Below are 19,943 nucleotides of genomic sequence, written 5' to 3' on the forward strand. Positions count from 1 at the left end.
GAAAATGTTGCGGCTGCCACCACAAACACTGAAGCCAATGTGGAGCTTTCCCCACCAAATGCTTCAGCGGACAGCGAAGCTACTGAGCCAGACGCTTTTGTTCCTGAGTCTGCTGGGGGTCCATAGTTTGATTATCACATTGAGCACAGGCCTCATGTCCAGAAGCCAGTCCCAAGGCTTCCAAGGTTCCCAGGTCCTACATCAGCACCTGGCTCCTTTGATATTAACAGCTCCAAGGCAGACAATACATTTTTCAATAGCTCCAAGAACCCCTATTCAAGGGAAAGGATTGTATCAGATAGGTTCTGGAGCTATTCTCAGCGCAGCTATTATTCATGCATCTTATACAACCAAGGTCGCATCTTCCCGCACAAGCGCCTTGAGGTTGAAGCCATTGTTGGTCTGCCATGTCTTGAGGAAGCTTTGGATTGCTTCCGGCAAGTGGGTCTGCTGCCGTTTGTGACTGATGAAGAGCACTGGAATGAAGAGCTTCTGCTTCAGTTCTATGCCACCCTTCATATAAAAGGATACAACAGAGATTCGAAGACTTGAATCCTGGAGTGGATGACTGGCAATGTCCATCATGAAGCCAATGCATTTGATATCATTGAGCTCACCGGCCTGCCCACTCCAGGCGAATTCTTCGAGGAAGGTTGTCAACTACATTCTGAAGCTATTGAGAGCATATTCCAGCGGCCTGAACCCAATATGAGTCAGATGCTCTCAATGATGAAGCCATTGCCTCATGATGCACCTTATCCTACTGAGTTCTTCATTGAAGACCTAGAGTACCTGCCCAGGACCATATATCACATCATCCGGCGGACTCTCTGGCCCATTAAGGGGCACTCTCCAAATGCAAAGATTGAAGGTGCAATGAAGACTCTCATATTCTATATCCTGCATGGCAAATGCTTCAACGCATAGGATCTCTTCATAGGCCAACTTGCAGCGTCGGGCTCGGAATTATTTGGTTTGAAGTTCTATACTCCTTGGGTGATGAGGCTAATCAAACTGCACTCTGCGATCTCGTATCAGCCCTCAGCCCGAAACCATCGGATCTTCCTGCCAGATGTGGATACCTCTGATGAAGCCATATATCCCGAACCTGCCAAGCAACCAATAAGTCTTCAGAATGCAGAACACCAGAGCTTCACGCAGAATGTTGAAGGTGTTGAAGCCATATCCAGGGTATATCCGTTGGCTGGCACTACACGTGCACCAGCATCTATTGAAGCCACAGACAGCACAAATGCTCCAAGACCCAAGAAGCGTGCTCGTGTCCTCACTGACCGAGAGCTTCTTGTGGCCCTTCACCAAAAGCAAGATAGGCATCACAACTGGCTAAAGCGTCAGATGAAGAGCCTCTTGGTGGATGTCAATCGTCTTCGAAACCTTGCCACTAAGAATGCCTTCGTTACACATGAGACTTGCCGTCGTACGTGGAAAGGGCTCTCAATGATATGCACTGAAGCTGAACTTGAAGAGGATGGCTTCACAGAGCGCTTCAAGTTTGACACCACACCTCCTAGAAGGGTTGTGATGCGCAACACACCATCACTTGAAGACTCTGAGTTTTCTTCATCTGCTGCCACAGTTACTGCACGGATCATTGATGAAGACGACGATGCTACTTCACCACCACCTGCTTCAGCACATCCAAGTTCTGCACCGCCAAACAACTCCACCGACCCTGCTGCGCCTGGGAACGCGTAGAAAACTCTATGTCTTCAAACCTTTTTGGTCATTACTGACAAAAGGGGGAGAAGCATATGATGTCTATAGTCTTCAAGCGGGTCAATATGGGCGGGTGCCTTATGTTTTGATATATTTTGCTTCGTGCTTACAACTCTTGTTTTTGCTTCATTTGGTTCTTTGAGTTGTAAACACTAAAACTCGATGGTCGTCTGCTACTCGTTTGCTACTCTGTTTGTGAAGATAAATTCCGCATGTGCGACGATAAATTCCGCACTTATCTCATTCTGCAGACGTCCATTTTCCATTATGCATGTCATTGTCTTCATATACTTTCACATGCATAGTGGATTGTCATCATAAGCTAAAGTGGATCTCCACAAGTACAACCTGCCATGTGCATTTGCATTCCAAAAGCAAATTAACTTATATGCACATCTTCAGGGGGAGCCCTTGCAACTTATGAAGACAATTCCCTATCCTTTACAAACTTCACACTTTATATTCCCCGTTGAAAACTTCAACTAGTTTGTCATCAATCACCAAAAAGGGGGAGATTGTAAGTGCATCTAGTGCCACCCCTAGTTGGTTTTGGAGTATTGACGACAAACCTAGTTGAGGGACTAATGTGTTTGTGAGAATTGCAGGAAAACACAGGTAGAAGTCCCTCATTGATTCAGTTTTACTACCAGAGATGACCCCTAAAAATGTATGAAGACATTGAAGACAAAGGTGGTATATGAAGATATTCACATTGAAGACTATGACAAAAGAAGACACGTTATGAAGCCTATGGAGCTCGAAGACTTAGATCTTTCGTAGTTCCTTTTGTTTTGTGTTGAGTCATAGGAACCACCGTACTGTTAAGTGGGGTCCAGGAGAACTAGTCAGAATGACTGAAGTGATGCCTAAATCAAAAACCTATGTCTTCGAGTGAAGACAATGAGAGCGAATCTTGTCCAGAGCCGGACAAGTCAGCTTTGCTTGTGGCCCAAGTAAAGTTGCCATGAGAGTTTGAAATCTGACCGTTGAGACACGTGTCAGTTCCTTAGTGACCCAGGGTCATTTTGGACAAATCAGGTCGGGTTGCCAAGTGGCTATAAATAGCCCACCCCCACAACCATAAACGGTCGGCTGCTCAGATTTCAGTGCACGGCTTTTGTCGTTTGAGAGCAACCCACCTCGAAGCCTTTGAGAGAAAAATTCCTAGTGAGGAGAAAAGCCCTAACCACCCAAAGCCAGAGTAAATTGGGCATCACTTAAGTCTTCGTGTCTGTGTGATCTGAAGACTTATTACACTTGAGGACTATGAATCCTCCAGACGGTTAGGCGTCGCGTTCAGAGCATTCAAGAGACATTGTGGATTGCCAGTGAACGAAGTCTGTGAAGGTTTGGGAGTCTACCTTGAAGACTTACCAGAGTGATTGGGCAAGGACTAAGTGACCTTAGCTCAAGGAGAATACGGTGAGGACTTGGTGTCCTGAACTGTGTGTTCAGGACTGGGTGTCCGGGACTGTGTGTCCTAAGGTTTAAATACCTAGCCGCTCCAACCAGACGTACAGTTTTCACAGCAACTGGAACTGGTCCAACATATCATTGTCTTCAACGAGTCACTGTTTTTATCTTCACTTCCTTTTCTTACTGTTACTCATTGTGAAGCCATTGCATGCTTGCTTTATCTTTTGTCTTCACAACGTGAATGTATGATCTGTTTGGCTTCATAACTTCTTCCTACCTGATCCTTATTACACTGAAGCTGTTTGTCATTGTGCTTTCACTCTATTGAATACATGACCATGGCTGGCCTAGTGTAATCTAACTTCCGCTGCATAGTAATAGGCATAATCTTCACTGTTTGTCTTCATAACTCTCACGTTTTGAAGACTTTCATAAAAATCGCCTATTCACCCCCCCCCTCTAGTCGATATAACGCACTTTCACAACCAACTTATTGGAAATCATACATACTGATGTGTGCGGTCCAATGAGTGTTGAGGCTCGCGGTGGCTATCATTATGTTCTCACCCTCACTGATGACTTGAGTAGATATGGGTATGTCTACTTAATGAAACACAAGTCTGAGACCTTTGAAAAGTTCAAGGAATTTCAGAGTGAGGTTGAGAATCAACGTGACAGAAAAATCAAGTTTTTGCGATCAGATCGTGGAGGAGAATACTTGAGTCATGAATTTGGCACACACTTAAGAAAATGTGGAATAGTTTTACAACTCACGCCGCCTGGAACACCTCAGCGTAATGGTGTGTTCGAACGTCGTAATCGCACTCTATTAGATATGGTGCGATCTATGATGTCTCTTACCGATTTACCGCTGTCATTTTGGGGCTATGCTTTAGAGACTGCCGCATTCACTTTAAATAGGGCTCCGTCGAAATCCGTTGAGATGACACCGTATGAATTATGGTTTGGGAAGAAACCTAAGTTGTCATTTCTAAAAGTTTGGGGATGCGATGCTTATGTCAAGAAACTTCAACCTGAAAAGCTCGAACCCAAGTCGGAAAAATGCATCTTCATAGGATACCCTAAAGAAACCATTGGGTATACCTTCTACCTCAGATCCGAAGGCAAGATCTTTGTTGCCAAGAATGGATCCTTTCTAGAGAAGGAGTTTCTCTCGAAAGAAGTGAGTGGGAGGAAAGTAGAACTTGATGAAGTACTACCTCTTGAACCGGAAAAGGGCGCAACTCAAGAAAATGTTCCTGAGGTGCCTGCACCGACTAGAGAGGAAGTTAATGATGATGATCAAGATACTTCTGATCAAGCTCCTACTGAAATTCGTAGGTCCACAAGGACACGTTCCGCACCAGAGTGGTACGGCAACCCTGTCTTGGAAATCATGTTGTTAGACAACGATGAACCTTCGAACTATGAAGAAGCGATGGCGGGCCCGGATTCCGACAAATGGCTAGAAGCCATGAAATCCGAGATAGGATCCATGTATGAAAACGAAGTGTGGACTTTGACTGACTTGCCTGTTGAGCGGCGAGCCATAGAAAATAAATGGATCTTTAAGAAGAAGACAGACGCGGATGGTAATGTGACCATCTTTAAAGCTCGGCTTGTCGCTAAGGGTTATCGACAAGTTCAAGGGGTTGACTACGATGAGACTTTCTCTCACCGGTAGCGAAGCTGAAGTCCGTCCGAATAATATTAGCAGTTGCCACATACTATGATTATGAGATATGGCAAATGGACATCAAAACGACATTCCTTAATGGTTTCCTTAAGGAAGAATTGTATATGATGAAGCCGGAAGGTTTTGTCGATCCTAAGAATGCTGACAAGGTGTGCAAGCTCCAACGCTCGATTTATGGGCTGGTGCAAGCATCTCGGAGTTGGAACATTCGCTTTGATGAGATGATCAAAGCGTTTGGGTTTACGCAGACTTATGGAGAAGCCTGCGTTTACAAGAAAGTGAGTGGGAGCTCTGTAGCATTTCTCATATTATATGTAGATGACATACTTTTGATGGGAAATGATATAGAACTCTTGGACAGCATTAAGGCCTACTTGAATAAGAGTTTTTCAATGAAGGACCTTGGAGAAGCTGCTTATATATTAGGCATCAAGATCTATAGAGATAGATCGAGACGCCTCATAGGTCTTTCACAAAGCACATACCTTGATAAGATATTGAAGAAGTTCAATATGGACCAGTCTAAGAAGGGGTTCTTACCTGTGTTACAAGGTATGAAATTGAGCTCAGCTCAATGTCCGACCACGGCAGAAGATATAGAAGAGATGAGTGTCATCCCTATGCCTTAGCCATAGGTTCTATTATGTATGCCATGCTGTGTACCAGACCTGATGTAAACCTTGCCGTAAGTTTGGTAGGAAGGTACCAAAGTAATCCCGGCAAGGAACACTGGACAACGGTCAAGAATATCCTGAAGTACCTGAAAAGGACTAAGGAAATGTTTCTCGTTTATGGAGGTGACGAAGAGCTTGTCATAAAGGGTTACGTCGACGCTAGCTTCGACACAGATCTGGATGACTCTAAGTCACAAACCGGATACGTGTATATTTTGAATGGTGGGGCAGTAAGCTGGTGCAGTTGCAAGCAGAGCGTCGTGGCGGGATCTACATGTGAAGCGGAGTACATGGCAGCCTCGGAGGCAGCACATGAAGCAATTTGGGTGAAGGAGTTCATCACTGACCTAGGAGTCATACCCAATGCGTCGGGGCCGATCAAGCTCTTCTGTGACAACACTGGAGCTATTGCACTTGCCAAGGAGCCCAGGTTTCATAAGAAGACAAGGCACATCAAGCGGCGCTTCAACTCCATTCGTGAAAATGTTCAAGATGGAGACATAGAGATTTGTAAAGTACATACGGACCTGAATGTAGCGGATCCGTTGACTAAACCTCTCCCTAGAGCAAAACATGATCAACACCAGAATTCCATGGGTGTTCAATTCATCACAATGTAACTAGATTATTGACTCTAGTGCAAGTGGGAGACTGTTGGAAATATGCCCTAGAGGCAATAATAAAAGCATTATTATTATTATTATTATTATATTTCCTTGTTCATGATAATTGTCTTTATTCATGCTATAATTGTGTTATCCGGAAATCGTAATACATGTGTGAATAACAGACACCAACATGTCCCTAGTAAGCCTCTAGTTGACTAGCCCGTTGATCAACAGATAGTCATGGTTTCCTGACTATGGACATTGGATGTCATTGATAATGAGATCACATCATTGGGAGAATGATGTGATGGACAAGACCCAATCCTAAACATAGCACAAGATCGTATAGTTCGTTTGCTAGAGTTTTTCCAATGTCAAGTATCCTTTCCTTAGACCATGAGATCGTGTAACTCCCGGATGCCGTAGGAGTGCTTTGGGTGTACCAAACGTCACAACGTAACTGGGTGACTATAAAGGTATACTACGGGTATCTCCGAAAGTGTCTTTTGGGTTGACACGGATCAAGACTGGGATTTGTCACTCCGTATGACGGAGAGGTATCACTGGGCCCACTCGGTAATGCATCATCATTATGAGCTCATAGTGACCAAGTGTCTGGTCACGGGATCATGCATTAAGATACGAGTAAAGTGACTTGCCGGTAACGAGATTGAACGAGGTATTGGGATACCGATGATCGAATCTCGGGCAAGTAACATACCGACTGGCAAAGGGAATTGAATACGGGGTTGCTTGAATCCTCGACATCGCGGTTCATCCGATGAGATCATCGTGGAGCATGTGGGAGCCAACATGGGTATCCAGATCCCGCTATTGGTTATTGACCGGAGAGTCGTCTCGGTCATGTCTGCATGTCTCCCGAACCCGTAGGGTCTACACACTTAAGGTTCGGTGACGCTAGGGTTGTGAAGATATGTATATGCAGTAACCCGAATGTTGTTCGGAGTCCCGGATGAGATCCCGGACGTCACGAGGAGTTTCAGAATAGTCCGGAGGTAAAGAATTATATATAGGAAGTGCTGTTTCGGCCATCGGGACAAGTTTCGGGGTCACCGGTATTGTACCGGGACCACCGGAAGGGTCCCGGGGGTCCATCGGGTGGGGCCACCCATCCCGGAGGGCCCCATGGGCCAAAGTGGGAAGGGGAACCAGCCCATAGTGGGCTGGTGCGCCTCCCTAGGCCCACCCCATGCGCCTAGGGTTGAAACCCTAGGGGTGGGGGGGCGCCCCACCTTGCCTTGGGGGCCACTCCAGCCCTGGCCGCCACCCCCCCTAGGAGATCTCATCTCCTAGGGCCGGCGCCCCCCCTAGGGGAGCCTATATATATGAAGGGGAGGGAGGGGGCAGCCGCACCCTTGAGCCTTTGGCGCCTCCCTCTCCCCTGCTGCACCTCTCTCTCGCGTAGTATACGGCGAAGCCCTGCTACTGTGACGCCCTGCATCCACCACCACGCCGTCGTGCTGCTGGATCTTCATCAACCTCTAATCACTCGTTGCTAGATGCAATCTAATCACTCGTTGCTAGATGAACTCATAGATGGATCTTGGTGAAATCGTAGGAAATTTTTTGTTTTCTGCAACGTTCCCCAACACCAAGGACATCACATGATCAAAAAGGATTCTAGAGACAAGAGGGAGGACCCAACTTGATACCCGCAGGTGCCTTGATTGCTCAAAGGCACACTTATTTCAGCCACAGCGAATCATCATCGCCCTAGCAAGGATGGCTTCCGACCGATGGGGCACGTGCGAATAAAAAGGGTTTAGGGTTCAATGCATATGGGCTCAGATTTGCCTTTCCTCGATCATATAATCTACCCCCATCATCTCTTATCACCAGATCAATCTGTTTATACAGTGGAGCTGCCCTGGTTATCACTCAATAAGAATGACCATCCAAAGGACAGAACAATAAGTATCACAGGATCAAAAAGGATTCTAGAGACAAGAGGGAGGACCCAACTTGATACCCACGACTAATCATCATCGCCCTAGCAAGAATGGCTTCCGACCGATGGGGCACGTGATTCAAACGCGGTGGCACGAGATATCTCATTTTGGGAGTAACTATTCATTCCAGCAGTAATTTTTTTATCCGACGGACAAGGTCGTTACAAGGGTCGATCCGACGGCCCAAGATCCATCAAGCTACCAGATCCGACGGCCAGGAATCCCAAATCGCTGAGGAGCGGCCTGAGGAGTTTCTATTCTTATTTCTGGATGGATGGACTTATTTCTGGATTTCTGGATGGATCACCGGATCAATATGTTCTTACGAGGGTTTAACTGCCCTGGTTATCACTCATTAGAAATGACCATCCAAGGACAGAGCCACTAAAATAAGAACGTGCTCAAAACAGCTCAAAGAAACGAGGGAGGATCCAAATTAATACCCACAAGTGCCTCGACTGCTTGAGAGCATGCCTATATCAGCCATAACTGATCATCATAGCCCTGGCCATGTCCCATATAGTAGCCAAAGCAGAGCAGGGGAAGATGGAGCTCACAGAGGGAGGTTGTAGCCGAGGCAGTACTCAGAGGGCACCGGGGTTGCGCTTGAACGCCATCCAACCAGTGAGGAACCACGTCGGAGTTGCGCCTTGCACCATCCTGCCGACGAGCACGAAAGCCATGGGCACCGAAGTGGCCAAGGAGGTGAGGAGGTGATGTATAGCACATCTAGGAGCACCATCAGAGACGACCGGGGCAACGAGCAGGCATGGAGAGAGGCAAGGCGGCAGGGAGAGGAAAGGGCGCGACGCGAGTGCAGACCTGCAGGGAGCGGAACATCAGCTATTTTTTCTTTCGGAGTATATAGGAACTATCAAACATATCATATAAGTGCAATCATCTTTGATAATATAAGAGAGCATACAAATCACAGAGCTTGTTTAAGATATTTTGTCACATCAAGTAGTTTAGATAAGAAAAGCCTAACCTACGTGGCAGTGGTCCCACGTGTCAGCTCCTAGGAGAAATTAATTATTTAAAAAATGCAGTGACCAGGATTCGAACCCGTTCACAGTCACTTTGAATCAGGCGCTACTAACCACTAAGAACATGCTAATTCTTTATACATTTGGAGATAGTTCTGCTTGTATACCTTTCTTCCGGAGTACATCACAAAGATTGGTACAAAACATTGCCATATCGCATATAGTGTGCCGTGACCAACCCAACTGAAACTTTACAATATGGCAAGGATATAATATTATGACGGTGCAGTTTGATTATAATCAAATCAATCAAACAGCTATGCAAGTATGATTTCTATCAACAAAGAGCAACATCACGCCAGTCCTAAATTGCAGGATAGGTGCTTACCATATTTTCTATGATTCGCATGCATTTATTAGAATATATATGATGCATTTACTTTGGTTTTTCAGCCGTCGCGGTCGAAAGCTTTAAACTTGACTTATACTCTACAAAGTCACCGCAAGAGGCAGAGCCGCCGGCAATGCCATGGCCACCACCAGTTTTACCCGCGGCATTGCGGGAGCGCCCGCAAGCAGCCGCGGATGAGGGGCGACCAACACATACCCAAAAGGAAAATGGCAGTCGGCTATAAATAAAGAATTTGTTTATTTTTATAGAAATGACGGCGGGGTAGACCTGAAAACAAGTGACCAAACTTCAACTTGAAGCAACAACACACAGAAGTAATTTTCACCGATTTGTTATAAAACTAACATGAATATGGGACTGATCCAAAGATCCCGTTCCTTCGAACCTAGCTGGACCATATAACATATCAAACTAACTATATAACGTTGCCCATGATCACCGTCCAACACAAAGGTCTCATCAGCGACACCTCACGTCCTTCACATAAGAGTGTGGATTTTTCATACCCTCATGTATAATTAGAAGAACATGAACTGGAGTTATATATTGATAGTTACCATGGATGTGAACTGGAGTAAGACCGTTTTGTTTCCTGTAATTCACTATAAATGTTCTCAACCTTGGGATACTCTTCAAAACACTTTCTTCATGATCTTATCACACCGTGCATCCATCCATCCATTTTCAGCTTTACATCGGCAATGAAAGTAATAATAATACAAAACAGTGAGATACATACATGTGTGCTCCAAGTTATATATACCTCTGAAAGGAAATTAAGAGAAATCCCACCTCAAAGTTTCTGGGTGATTGGACAGCTGATAATCCTGATTGCTAGCCATTGCCCATTGACCTTATTGTATATTCCAAAGCTGCAAAGAAAGGAAGCATTGCAAGTAAGTAAAGAACTTTGATCACATCATGCAAGTTCTATTACTCTCAGAATTGTAAGTAGCAATAGCTTGTTTGGGGAAGCATTGCCACAAACAGTAAAGGGTTTAGAAACACATTTTCTTTGGGCATCATAGAAAAGATATAAACTCTGAAATATTCAGTGACACTTTGCCAGAATTCTGTGCTTAACCGAAGCGGGATAGTTGTGTAATAGCATCCTCTCCTCTCAGTGTGTGCAGGCGCTTTCTTGACAAATTTGTCTTCTCTAAGTGTTTCCATCAATCGTCTCTCCATATCCATTTGGGGAGCTTATCCATCCATGATGTCTCCAATGCAATTGCCACCAATTGGCTCTGTACAAATCAAACACACATAACCAGCAACTCATTAGTTGGTTCTATCAAAAATTTCTTAAATACAGGCTGCTCTGTAACTATTAAGGGTACGAGAAAAATCAAAATGCATCAGACTTACCAAGGTGTTCAATGACACTTTGTGACAAGTAGCTTTAAAGTTGTTTCCAGTCTCCAAAATAATCCAAATTGTATGGGCCAAGCTGACCATCGAACTCGAAACGTTTTACTGCTTCAGAGTATCCGATTTCCTACCATAAAACAAAGTTCAGTATTCTTGGCTTCTAGCCCAAGAAAAAACAAACATATGCAATCCCTAGTTTGAGGTATTAATATGTTATATGTTACAGTTAATAACAGGAAGGTCGACTATTTCCAATATGTTGCAATTTTGAGACGCCGGACAGATACAATTTTGGTAGTCCATATTTCATATATTATTCATAAACCAGCTGCAAGGAAAATGAGCTGAACATAAATTAGGCAAATTTATGTACTTTGGCATATTAAATTATCATCTGGTGCGGATTTGGTAGGTTAGGCACTTCAGAGAAGTAGTAATCCCATTGGGGCAATGCATCTTCTGCTTTATTATCAACTCAATTAGTTATTTGTAAGGTTTCAAAATGCTTTAAAATTTACAAGATATATTGAATATTGATACCTAGAGTTTTGCAGTTACAGTACAAGGCGCAAATACAAGATTTGCAACAACTGAGGAAGCTGACGCTGCCATACTAATATTTCGCAAAATGCAATATAGTTATCCTAACGCAATATTGGCCAATACCAGTATAGTCTCAACTATCAAGTGATGTACTATGTGCAAGAAGACAAGAGAACAACAGCTACAGTGGACCTGCAATGATAAATTCCACACAAAATCAATGGAACCAAAAAAAGTATAACTGAAAGAGAAGAACAACATCTCTAGGCAAGAGAATGGATCACCTGGGCGTCTTCAGAGTGGTTGTGCTGGGGAGAACCGATGCCCGCGGCGGCCGTGTCGTGCTGGGGAGAACCGACGCAGGCGGCGGCCGTGTCGCGTTGGGCCTCCTCGTTGCTGAAGGGCGCTCCAGCAGTGTGCATTTGCACATTTAAGCCTCAATGCACGTACTCCAAATCTCCCAATGCAGCAACATATGCTACAGATTATAAGTCACCCAAGGTGAACACATGTGCTCCATTTGAATGCCTCAAGGCCCCCCAAATCAGCTGACCACATCTCCAATATAAGAAACAAACAAATATGAAGGCACCTTACCTCGGGTCATCTCTGCACAGACGCAAGGATGAAGGTCCAGTGCTTCCTCGGCATGGTCGAACAGGAGGTGTTGCGGGCCGGCAGCGGGCAGCGGCTCAGCCTCCTCACCCACTCCTAGCGTTAGAGGGGAGTGATGGGAGGGGAGGAGGAAGGGTGGAGCAGTATGCGGCCTGACGATGGGAAGGAGACGCGAGAGGAGGAGGACGGGAGGGGAAGAGGAGTCGGCCAAGGTGGCAGCCGGCTGGATGAAGGAGATGGCGGCGAGGTGGGATTGGCTCTCCTCGACCTCGCAGAAGACGGGACGGCGGCACGTCGTCCACATCACCCGCGGCCGGGTACCCGGGCGAGCAGTGGCGGCGGCGGCCAGCGGCGAGGCAGGGAGGCGGGCGCGGCAGAAGACGAGACGACGGCACGCCGGCCTCGTCGCGCGCGGCCCCCATCTCTCTAGATGGGCGGCGTGAGGCCGGGGATGGGTGCTCGGGCGAGCGGCGGCGCCGGCGCCGGCGGCAGGGCAGGGAGGCGGGCGCGGGGTAGGGTTTGGATGGGGAGAGAGAGGTGAGGGCGCGGGCGCGAGTGCGCGAGGAGGCGGCGGCTAGGGTTCACCAGGGGAGCCGGCCCTTTTATACGCCCACCACGCGAAATGACCAAAATGCCCTGGTGGGGGCATGATATTTATATTTTGTTGCCATTACTATTCATTCCAGCAGTAACTTTTTTTTATCCGACGGACGAGGTCACTCCAGGGCTCGATCCGACGGCTCGGATCGCATCAAGCGCGCAGATCCAACGGTCCAGAATCGCGATCGCTGAGGAGGCTTGTGCATCCATCCGTCTCTTATTTCTGGATTTATGTTATGTTTGAGATGCTCTGCATTTCAGATGAACTTTTATTATAATAGATCTATAATCCTTTTGAAAAAAGTTAAACTCCCTTAGAATTATGTAAAACTTTGTGGATTTGCTCTTTTCACTAAATCACCAGTGCATTACTTCCTCGGTAAAGGAATATAAAAGCATTTAGATCACTACTAAAAGCAACGCTCTCTTATAGTATGTTTTACGGAGGGAGTATAAAATATGATCATAGATAGAAAAATCCGCTTTGTAGCGTGTTTCGACGTTACCAAAATGTTGAACAAAGCACCAGATGTCCAGATCCACCGCATAGCAAATGTCAATGTGCGAAGCGACGACCACTTTCCCCAAGGGAGAAAAATTGCCCCCAGGTTGGCCGAGGCCTCCAAAACAAGAAAGAAGTATCCAGCAAACACCCACCTCGCAGCGAAGCATTCCAAGAAAAACAGTAGCCGCTGTCCTCCGGTCGCCGTCAGAAAATACCCCTCGATCTCCGGCCATCTTCTTCCCCCGTCGTCCCCGCCGACGAAGTACCAGCCATGGCATCTCCTTCCTCCTCCTCCGCCTCCTGCTCCTACTACTCGTGCCCCGCGCCCCACCACCCGCGCTTCCGGCGATCCCTCCGGCGGCCGCCTCTCCCGCGGGTGCGCCCCTCCTCGACGCCGTCCTCCCGCCGACCCTCCGCCGTGCAGGTGAGCTCCTAGATCTCTCGATCCGCCCCCATTCCTCGTAGAGCTTGTTTTTCGCCTCGTTATTGCCGCCGTATTCATCGAAGCGTAGGCGACAGGTGATCTCCACCAGCTGCCATTTTTCAGATTTTTAGTTCCAAATGGTCAGGCCGTTGGTTGTTGCAGTAGCCGGTAGTCGCATGCTGATACTGCTGCGCGTTTCAGTTCAAACTAACATACGCCACCAAATGATTCACAAGATGGACGTGCGGTGGAACTGATCTCGCTGCTATTACCCTTCTTCAGGAGTCCCAGTTCGGAAGCATCCCATCCAGACCCACACGTAGGCGTGGTTCCATTCAAATCCCCACATCATTTGATGATGTACTGTGCTGTTTCTCTTCTTCAAATTCAGGTAGCAGTGCTGCACCACGAATTGGATTGTTTTACCAGTTGCAGTGACTTGGTGTAGGATCTGGGGGATTTCTCGCTGGTGCATCATGACGACGAGGATGATGCATTTGGTGTTGTTCTGTATTCAAGTGAGAGTGATTGGAGCGACGATGAGGTTGTGTTAACTCAAATTGGGGATGTTGAGTTGCCAACGATGATGACCGAGAGGCGCTTCAAGGCGGCAGAGGGTGCGATAACCATTGCTGCCCATAGGCTCGCCACCATTGGGAAAGGGCAAAGGAAGAGCAGGTAAATTATCTAGCTTTTCAGATCACAAGTGGAATACAAACAACTGTAGCTCATTCAAGTAGCTCTACAGCGATAAGTCATATACCATCATGATAATATGGCTAGGTGTCGGCATTGTATTACAACGAGTTGTATTGTATATTGTGTAATTTTCCGGCGAACATCACACACTTAACGAATATGCTGTTGTATAGTATAGTGTGTAATTTTCCAGGAATAATACACACTTAGCTGTGGAGTAATAATGGTAATATATTAAGATCATATGTGATGACCTTCCAGATTAATATTGTGCTAGAAAGGTTATGTAATTCTTATTCTTCACGGTCAACTGAACACAAAGGCTGCCGAACCAATAAGAACAGATAGGCTCTTAGAAATGTGTTTGCTAGTTTCTGAGTTCTGACTAAAGTTTCTTACATCAATTCCCAGAACTCGACAAGGGCTGATGAATAATGTTGGGCTGATTGCTTTCCTAGCAGTGCAACTTTTGTTTGTCGACTGGTGTTCGTGGTGGATTGTTAGGCTACCTCTGGACTCATTTTATTTGACACGCCCTTTTTTAATATCAGCAGTTCTATCCACATTAGCTGGATTTATTTTTGCACCCATTGCTGATAGAATGAAGATTCATCATTTCCGGAGGAGAGGGAAGCCTATATCTCCATCCAACGGAAAACCAACCCCAGCAATGGGAGGACTGTTCTTCGTTCCGATTGGTATTTTGGTTGCAAGAAGAAATGTTGGTTCAAACTCAAGTGGAGTAAATGGAGCAGCTATAATAACCATCATATTTGCAGTAGTTGGGTTACTTGACGATATTTCAAACCTTGTCATGGATCGCAATCATAAAATACCTCAGTGGATAAGATTTTTGGTTCAGGTAAGTGATGCTTTTGTCAAATTATGATAGGGTGCCCTTTACATGTTACAGTAAATGCAACTTAGAAGTAATCTCGTATTCCTTGCAGACTGCTGCTGGTATCTACTTCTTTATCTGGCTGGGTTCTGCAAATATTTCAACACCATACAACATGTAAGCATCATTGCAACTGATGTGTGCCTTGAAGCTGGGTCAGTTTGATTTAGTGCTTGATCAGTTATGCTATCTTGTGATTGTGGTTGGTTTTTGAGTTGGTGTTCTTAACATGAAAAGCAAAATCTTTCTTAATTGCCTAAAGGATTGTCACAGAGTACAGCCCAAGGATCATACATCATTTTATCTGTGGGCTGCGGCCTCCAATGGTGTCACTTTATCTTAGTGCGTACTTACACAACTAATGTTGGTTTTTGAACTCACGTTGGTAACTAGTACCAATGTTTACCTGTTAATTTTAGAGTGGATGGTGCTTTCCTGATTATACTTTGAAGATGTCTAAATTCCTACATCATATCTTGGTATACTGGGCACATTATATGACCCTTAATTCTCTGATCACGCGTTACAGGAAAAGATATAAAAAATATCACAGTTTAATATTTAGGTTGACTGTCTCAACTTTACTGATTCTACTTTGTTCATGAAGGAAATTCATTGTTCCTCTGCCTCCGTCATTTGGTCTTGCATTCATGGGGAAAGTTTATCTGGTTCTGGCTACAGTATGTTCTCTTTCCATGGGTACTGGAGTAACATTGGTTGATGGTCTTGATGGTTTGGCTGGTGGTGTTGCTGCTTTGGCACTCGTTGGATTGTCTGTTGCCGCTCTTCCAATTTGCTCGGGTACTTTGTTATTTCTGCCTATTAACATGTTTTCTCAAAGTTGTAATCCCGCATCGTAATTAATTCCTTATAGCATACTAGTTTTTGCTCCTGTCATCATTTTTTCGATAAAGGGTGACAAACCTATTTTATACATGACATCACGTAATGGTCTATTGTACCCATTTAATTTGTTCTGGAGCTTTTCATGCATCTATGCTCCACTTGCTGAAAAGGGTTCAACGCAGTGTTTTTAAGTTTGGAAAAAAATGTTATGTGTAGTCATTAGTCAGGGTAGATGGTGTATCGGAACTGAATTCCATAGTATGATGCAAAGGGGTCACCTAAATGGATACCTCCCTGTTGACTTCTTCGAATTCATCTTCATGATCTTCTACTTTTTGTTAAATCTAATGAGGTCTTGTGTGAATCAATTATTCACAATTGTTGCAGAGCTGAGTGTTTTTGGAGCATCTATGTCAGGTGCTTGCACTGGCTTTCTTTTACATAACAGATATAGGGCCTCAATAGTTATGGGTCGAGTTGGCTCTTTTGCACTTGGAGGAGCACTTGCTACAATTGCAGCATGTAGTGGAATGTTCATTCCTATGTTAATTGCATGCAGCGTCTTCTTTCTCGAGCTGCTTGTGGTAATATTGCAGGTATAGTACTGTTTGTATTTATCGTTTTACCTCAATAATTATGATATATGCTTACTGTTGACACCCTTTAGTTACTGTTATACATCATTTGCATGTGCAGTGAGCATGAGTTGAATTATGATATTTATTTACTTTCCAGTGGATAGTGGTTAAACATGGAGCAGTTGATCACTGGATCATTCTGTCTCTGTCAATTGTGTGACTATGCTTTACACCTTTTATCACGATCCCGTGTCTAGTCATAATCGACATTTGCTATGATTCTGCAGCACTAAACCCTCTAGTTCATGTTATCCTCTATCCCTTCGTGGCCCGGAGTCATGAGCCCTATGTGCTAGTTCATTGTGCTTGTTGTACTGAACAAGGGCCTTCTGTGAAGCCCTTTTGGTATTATTGGCAATTGGCATGCATTACTCTGCGACTTAACTATCAGTTTGTGAGCAATGAGACATCGCATAGAAACATATCTAGCTAGACTTATTTTTTGCTTCAGGATCCTTTACTGATTATCCTAGTTTATTCACAGTTCATAAAAAGTTTCAGTTACTAATTATTTCTACGACGCATTGTGTCTATATGTCTGCTAATCGTTTTCATCCTCCAGTCCTGTAAGAACACAAAATAGTGCAATGTGCACTATATTTCTCTGTCTAATGGTGGCATTTCAGCTGATAAGATCATAATGTATCGTCATGTCCCATTTCTGTCTCAGGTTCCTTTGAGCATGACTCTGAAGCACATCCATGGGACAAACAGATCTTTCCAGCGAATTCTTCCCTCGCATTACTATCTTAGACTGTGGGGCATAAAGGAGCCTTATATCGTGGCGGGTGCATACATCATGACATGCTTCTTAACTGTGTTGGCAGGATACCTTGGTCTCGTCTCAGCGTAAATAGAAAGCATAGGTTACCATTCATTCATTGCTTCTATTTCATTTCTGTAGTGCACTTCTAGAATGGTAGATGCTTCAGGCTTCAGCATGCCCGAGCTTAAGGTTCACTGATATACTACAGATTTACAGAATTTTGCGTGTGGAGTTTCTAGGACACCTCAAATGAAGTCGTGCAGTGTAGTACCATGGGTTGTTGTATCCTCTTCCTCGCAGAAAGCTGTACTCCCTCTGATCCAAAATAAATTTGAACTAAAACAACGACATTTATTTTGGATCGGAGGGAGTAGCATCTTTGTATACTGAAGTACTGAACTATTGCTTCAACTGACGTGTTGTTCATCTATCTTTTAATGTAACTCCACCTCCAGAGTATATTGCACATCTGATGGCTTATGCTTATGGCTTGATGGATGGGTACCCCTCTTGGGCCTGATGTTTCTACGCACGTCAGTGGTTTTTTTGGTTTATATGCTTGCTTGTGTCATAATGAGGCCGTGAAAGTAAATTTGTAATAAATGAAAAAGGCAAACACCAGGAAGACGGCACGAAGAGCATAGTGCAGAGAAGCCAAGAAGAACTGAAGAAGGCGCGCTGATGATCAAGCTGGTCATGGGGGAGGTGTACGCGAGAGGACATGGCTGGAACCCTATGGCAAGGAGGATTGCATGATTCGCTGTGCTTTTGGGAGACCTTTGGCATGCTGGCTGATCAGTGGCTCTGGGCTGTGCTTATTGTGTGTGGTATGTTGGTTGTGCTTCCAGTCTGAATGATGTGGTTTATTTTGCTTCGAGTAGCGAGTTGTTTCGGTTTGAAAAGGAAGATGATCCCCGGCCTCTGCATCTGGAAGAGTGTCTGCTTGAGTAGTGGCGGAGCCAGAGCCCGGCGACCCTGGGCAGTTGCCCGGGCTCGCTAGGACGCGCCAGCTACGATGGCCTCCATAGATCAAGGAAAAATCGTCAAACGCAATTGTGTTTTACCCGGCCAGCTGGGCTGGCTATGGCTACGTGTGGTGTGTAGTGGTACGATGAGAAGTAGGCCCACTGGCCTACCGGCCTAGCAAGCAGCCTGTTTCGCTGTTGCTTACTCGAGAAGACTAGAAGGACGTGTCTAAAAAAAAAGAGACTAAAAAGACAAGAAAAAAAGGACTAGCATGACCGTGATATTTTCTCAAAAAAAAAGGACGATGATTGGTCCATCGCTCCACCTCGCCACGATCTGCCTGTTCGGCTGTTCGACAGGCTTATTTGTGGGTTGAAATTTTGAGGTCAGTGTGGGGTGTTCGACAGACTTACTCGGGGTTTAAATTTTGAGTACCTCACTATAAATTAAATTTGTATACGACTATTTTTTTTTGCGGGTGAAATAATGTATTACTCAACCATAAGGTCCATACAATCAATCACTGCAAACTCCAATGCCTCTGAAGGCCCCGAACCTATCTAAGTCATGGTTCTGCCTTTTAGACGAGCAAACTTAGCTAGACTATCACTAACCTTATTTTGACTACGATTGATATGAGTAATACAAGAATCACGAAGAGACATAAGGTAACGAATCTCCTTAGTGAGCGACGCGTAAACAGATCTGTCCACCTCCTGAGCCTTATCAGCTTCACTGCAACAATGGAATCCATCTCGATCATGATAGGTAGGACACTCCTCTGGATAGCAAATGACAAACCCTCCATGCAAGCACACAATTCAACTTCTAGGGCTTCGCGACATGAGAAAGCTGCCTACACGAAGAAAAAATTATAGAACCCTTGTCATCTCTCAGCACCATGCCAGCGCCTGCCGATCCATCATCTGCATACGAGCCATCAGTGCACAACTGCACCCAGCCGGCCTTGGGCGCAATCCACTTGGGATGGGCAACATTTGTTATCACATGTGACCGCCGGGGATGATTATCATATGTGATAAAAGATTTTCCCTTACTAGGATTGGAAGAGAGAACAGTTCTAATGCCAATAAGAGAGTCAAGGTAGCTCACCAAGAATCGTTTCGAAGTTTCCATAGGCGGTACATGCTTATGGTGGATGACCTCATTCCTGATGTACCACGCCCGCCAAAGCGTCATTAGCAACATGGAACGCTCAATTTCCGGCAGTGTCTCTAACACATGCAGCAGCCATTCTGTACCAGAATTATGCATGGATGTAATACACGGCAAGGTCCACACATCCGCCATTGTTTCCCATAAGATACGTGAGAAAGTGCACCGGCATAATGAGTGGAAACAGTCCTCAGTCTCTGTAGCACACAATGGACATAAATCAGTTGTTTCAAGGCCACATACATGCTTGTTTCTCCATGTTGGCAAAGAATCTGTAGCGACCCTCCAGGCAAAATTAATGTAGATTGTGATTTGGGACTTTGGTACTATTTTATATGTTGCATACCTGAATCAAGGTTTTTTTACCGGTCAGAATTTTTAGAAACCAACCGGATAT

General features: G+C 45.1%; 1 protein-coding gene across 2 annotated transcripts; it reads left to right on the plus strand.

Moving 5' to 3' along the window:
- The first annotated feature begins 13,218 nt into the window (after nt 1-13,218).
- On the plus strand, nt 13,219-17,872 carry TRANS11 (translocase 11). 2 transcript variants are annotated; one of them, XM_048706443.2, is made up of 8 exons: nt 13,221-13,557; nt 13,840-13,917; nt 14,006-14,235; nt 14,668-15,118; nt 15,207-15,271; nt 15,762-15,955; nt 16,388-16,596; nt 17,309-17,872. In XM_048706443.2, exons 1-8 carry the CDS (start codon nt 13,405-13,407, stop codon nt 17,489-17,491), a joined length of 1,563 nt encoding a protein of 520 aa, XP_048562400.1. In that variant the 5' UTR covers nt 13,221-13,404; the 3' UTR covers nt 17,492-17,872. The 2 variants fall into 2 exon arrangements, with proteins under 2 accessions (XP_048562402.1, XP_048562400.1); XM_048706445.2 differs by lacking the exon at nt 13,840-13,917 and having other exon boundaries at nt 13,219-13,557.
- Nucleotides 17,873-19,943: the final 2,071 nt, after the last annotated feature.

The sequence above is a fragment of the Triticum urartu genome, chromosome 3A (genome assembly GCF_056163025.1).
Source record: "Triticum urartu cultivar PI428250 chromosome 3A, HENAU_Tu73, whole genome shotgun sequence".
Lineage (NCBI taxonomy): Eukaryota > Viridiplantae > Streptophyta > Magnoliopsida > Poales > Poaceae > Triticum > Triticum urartu.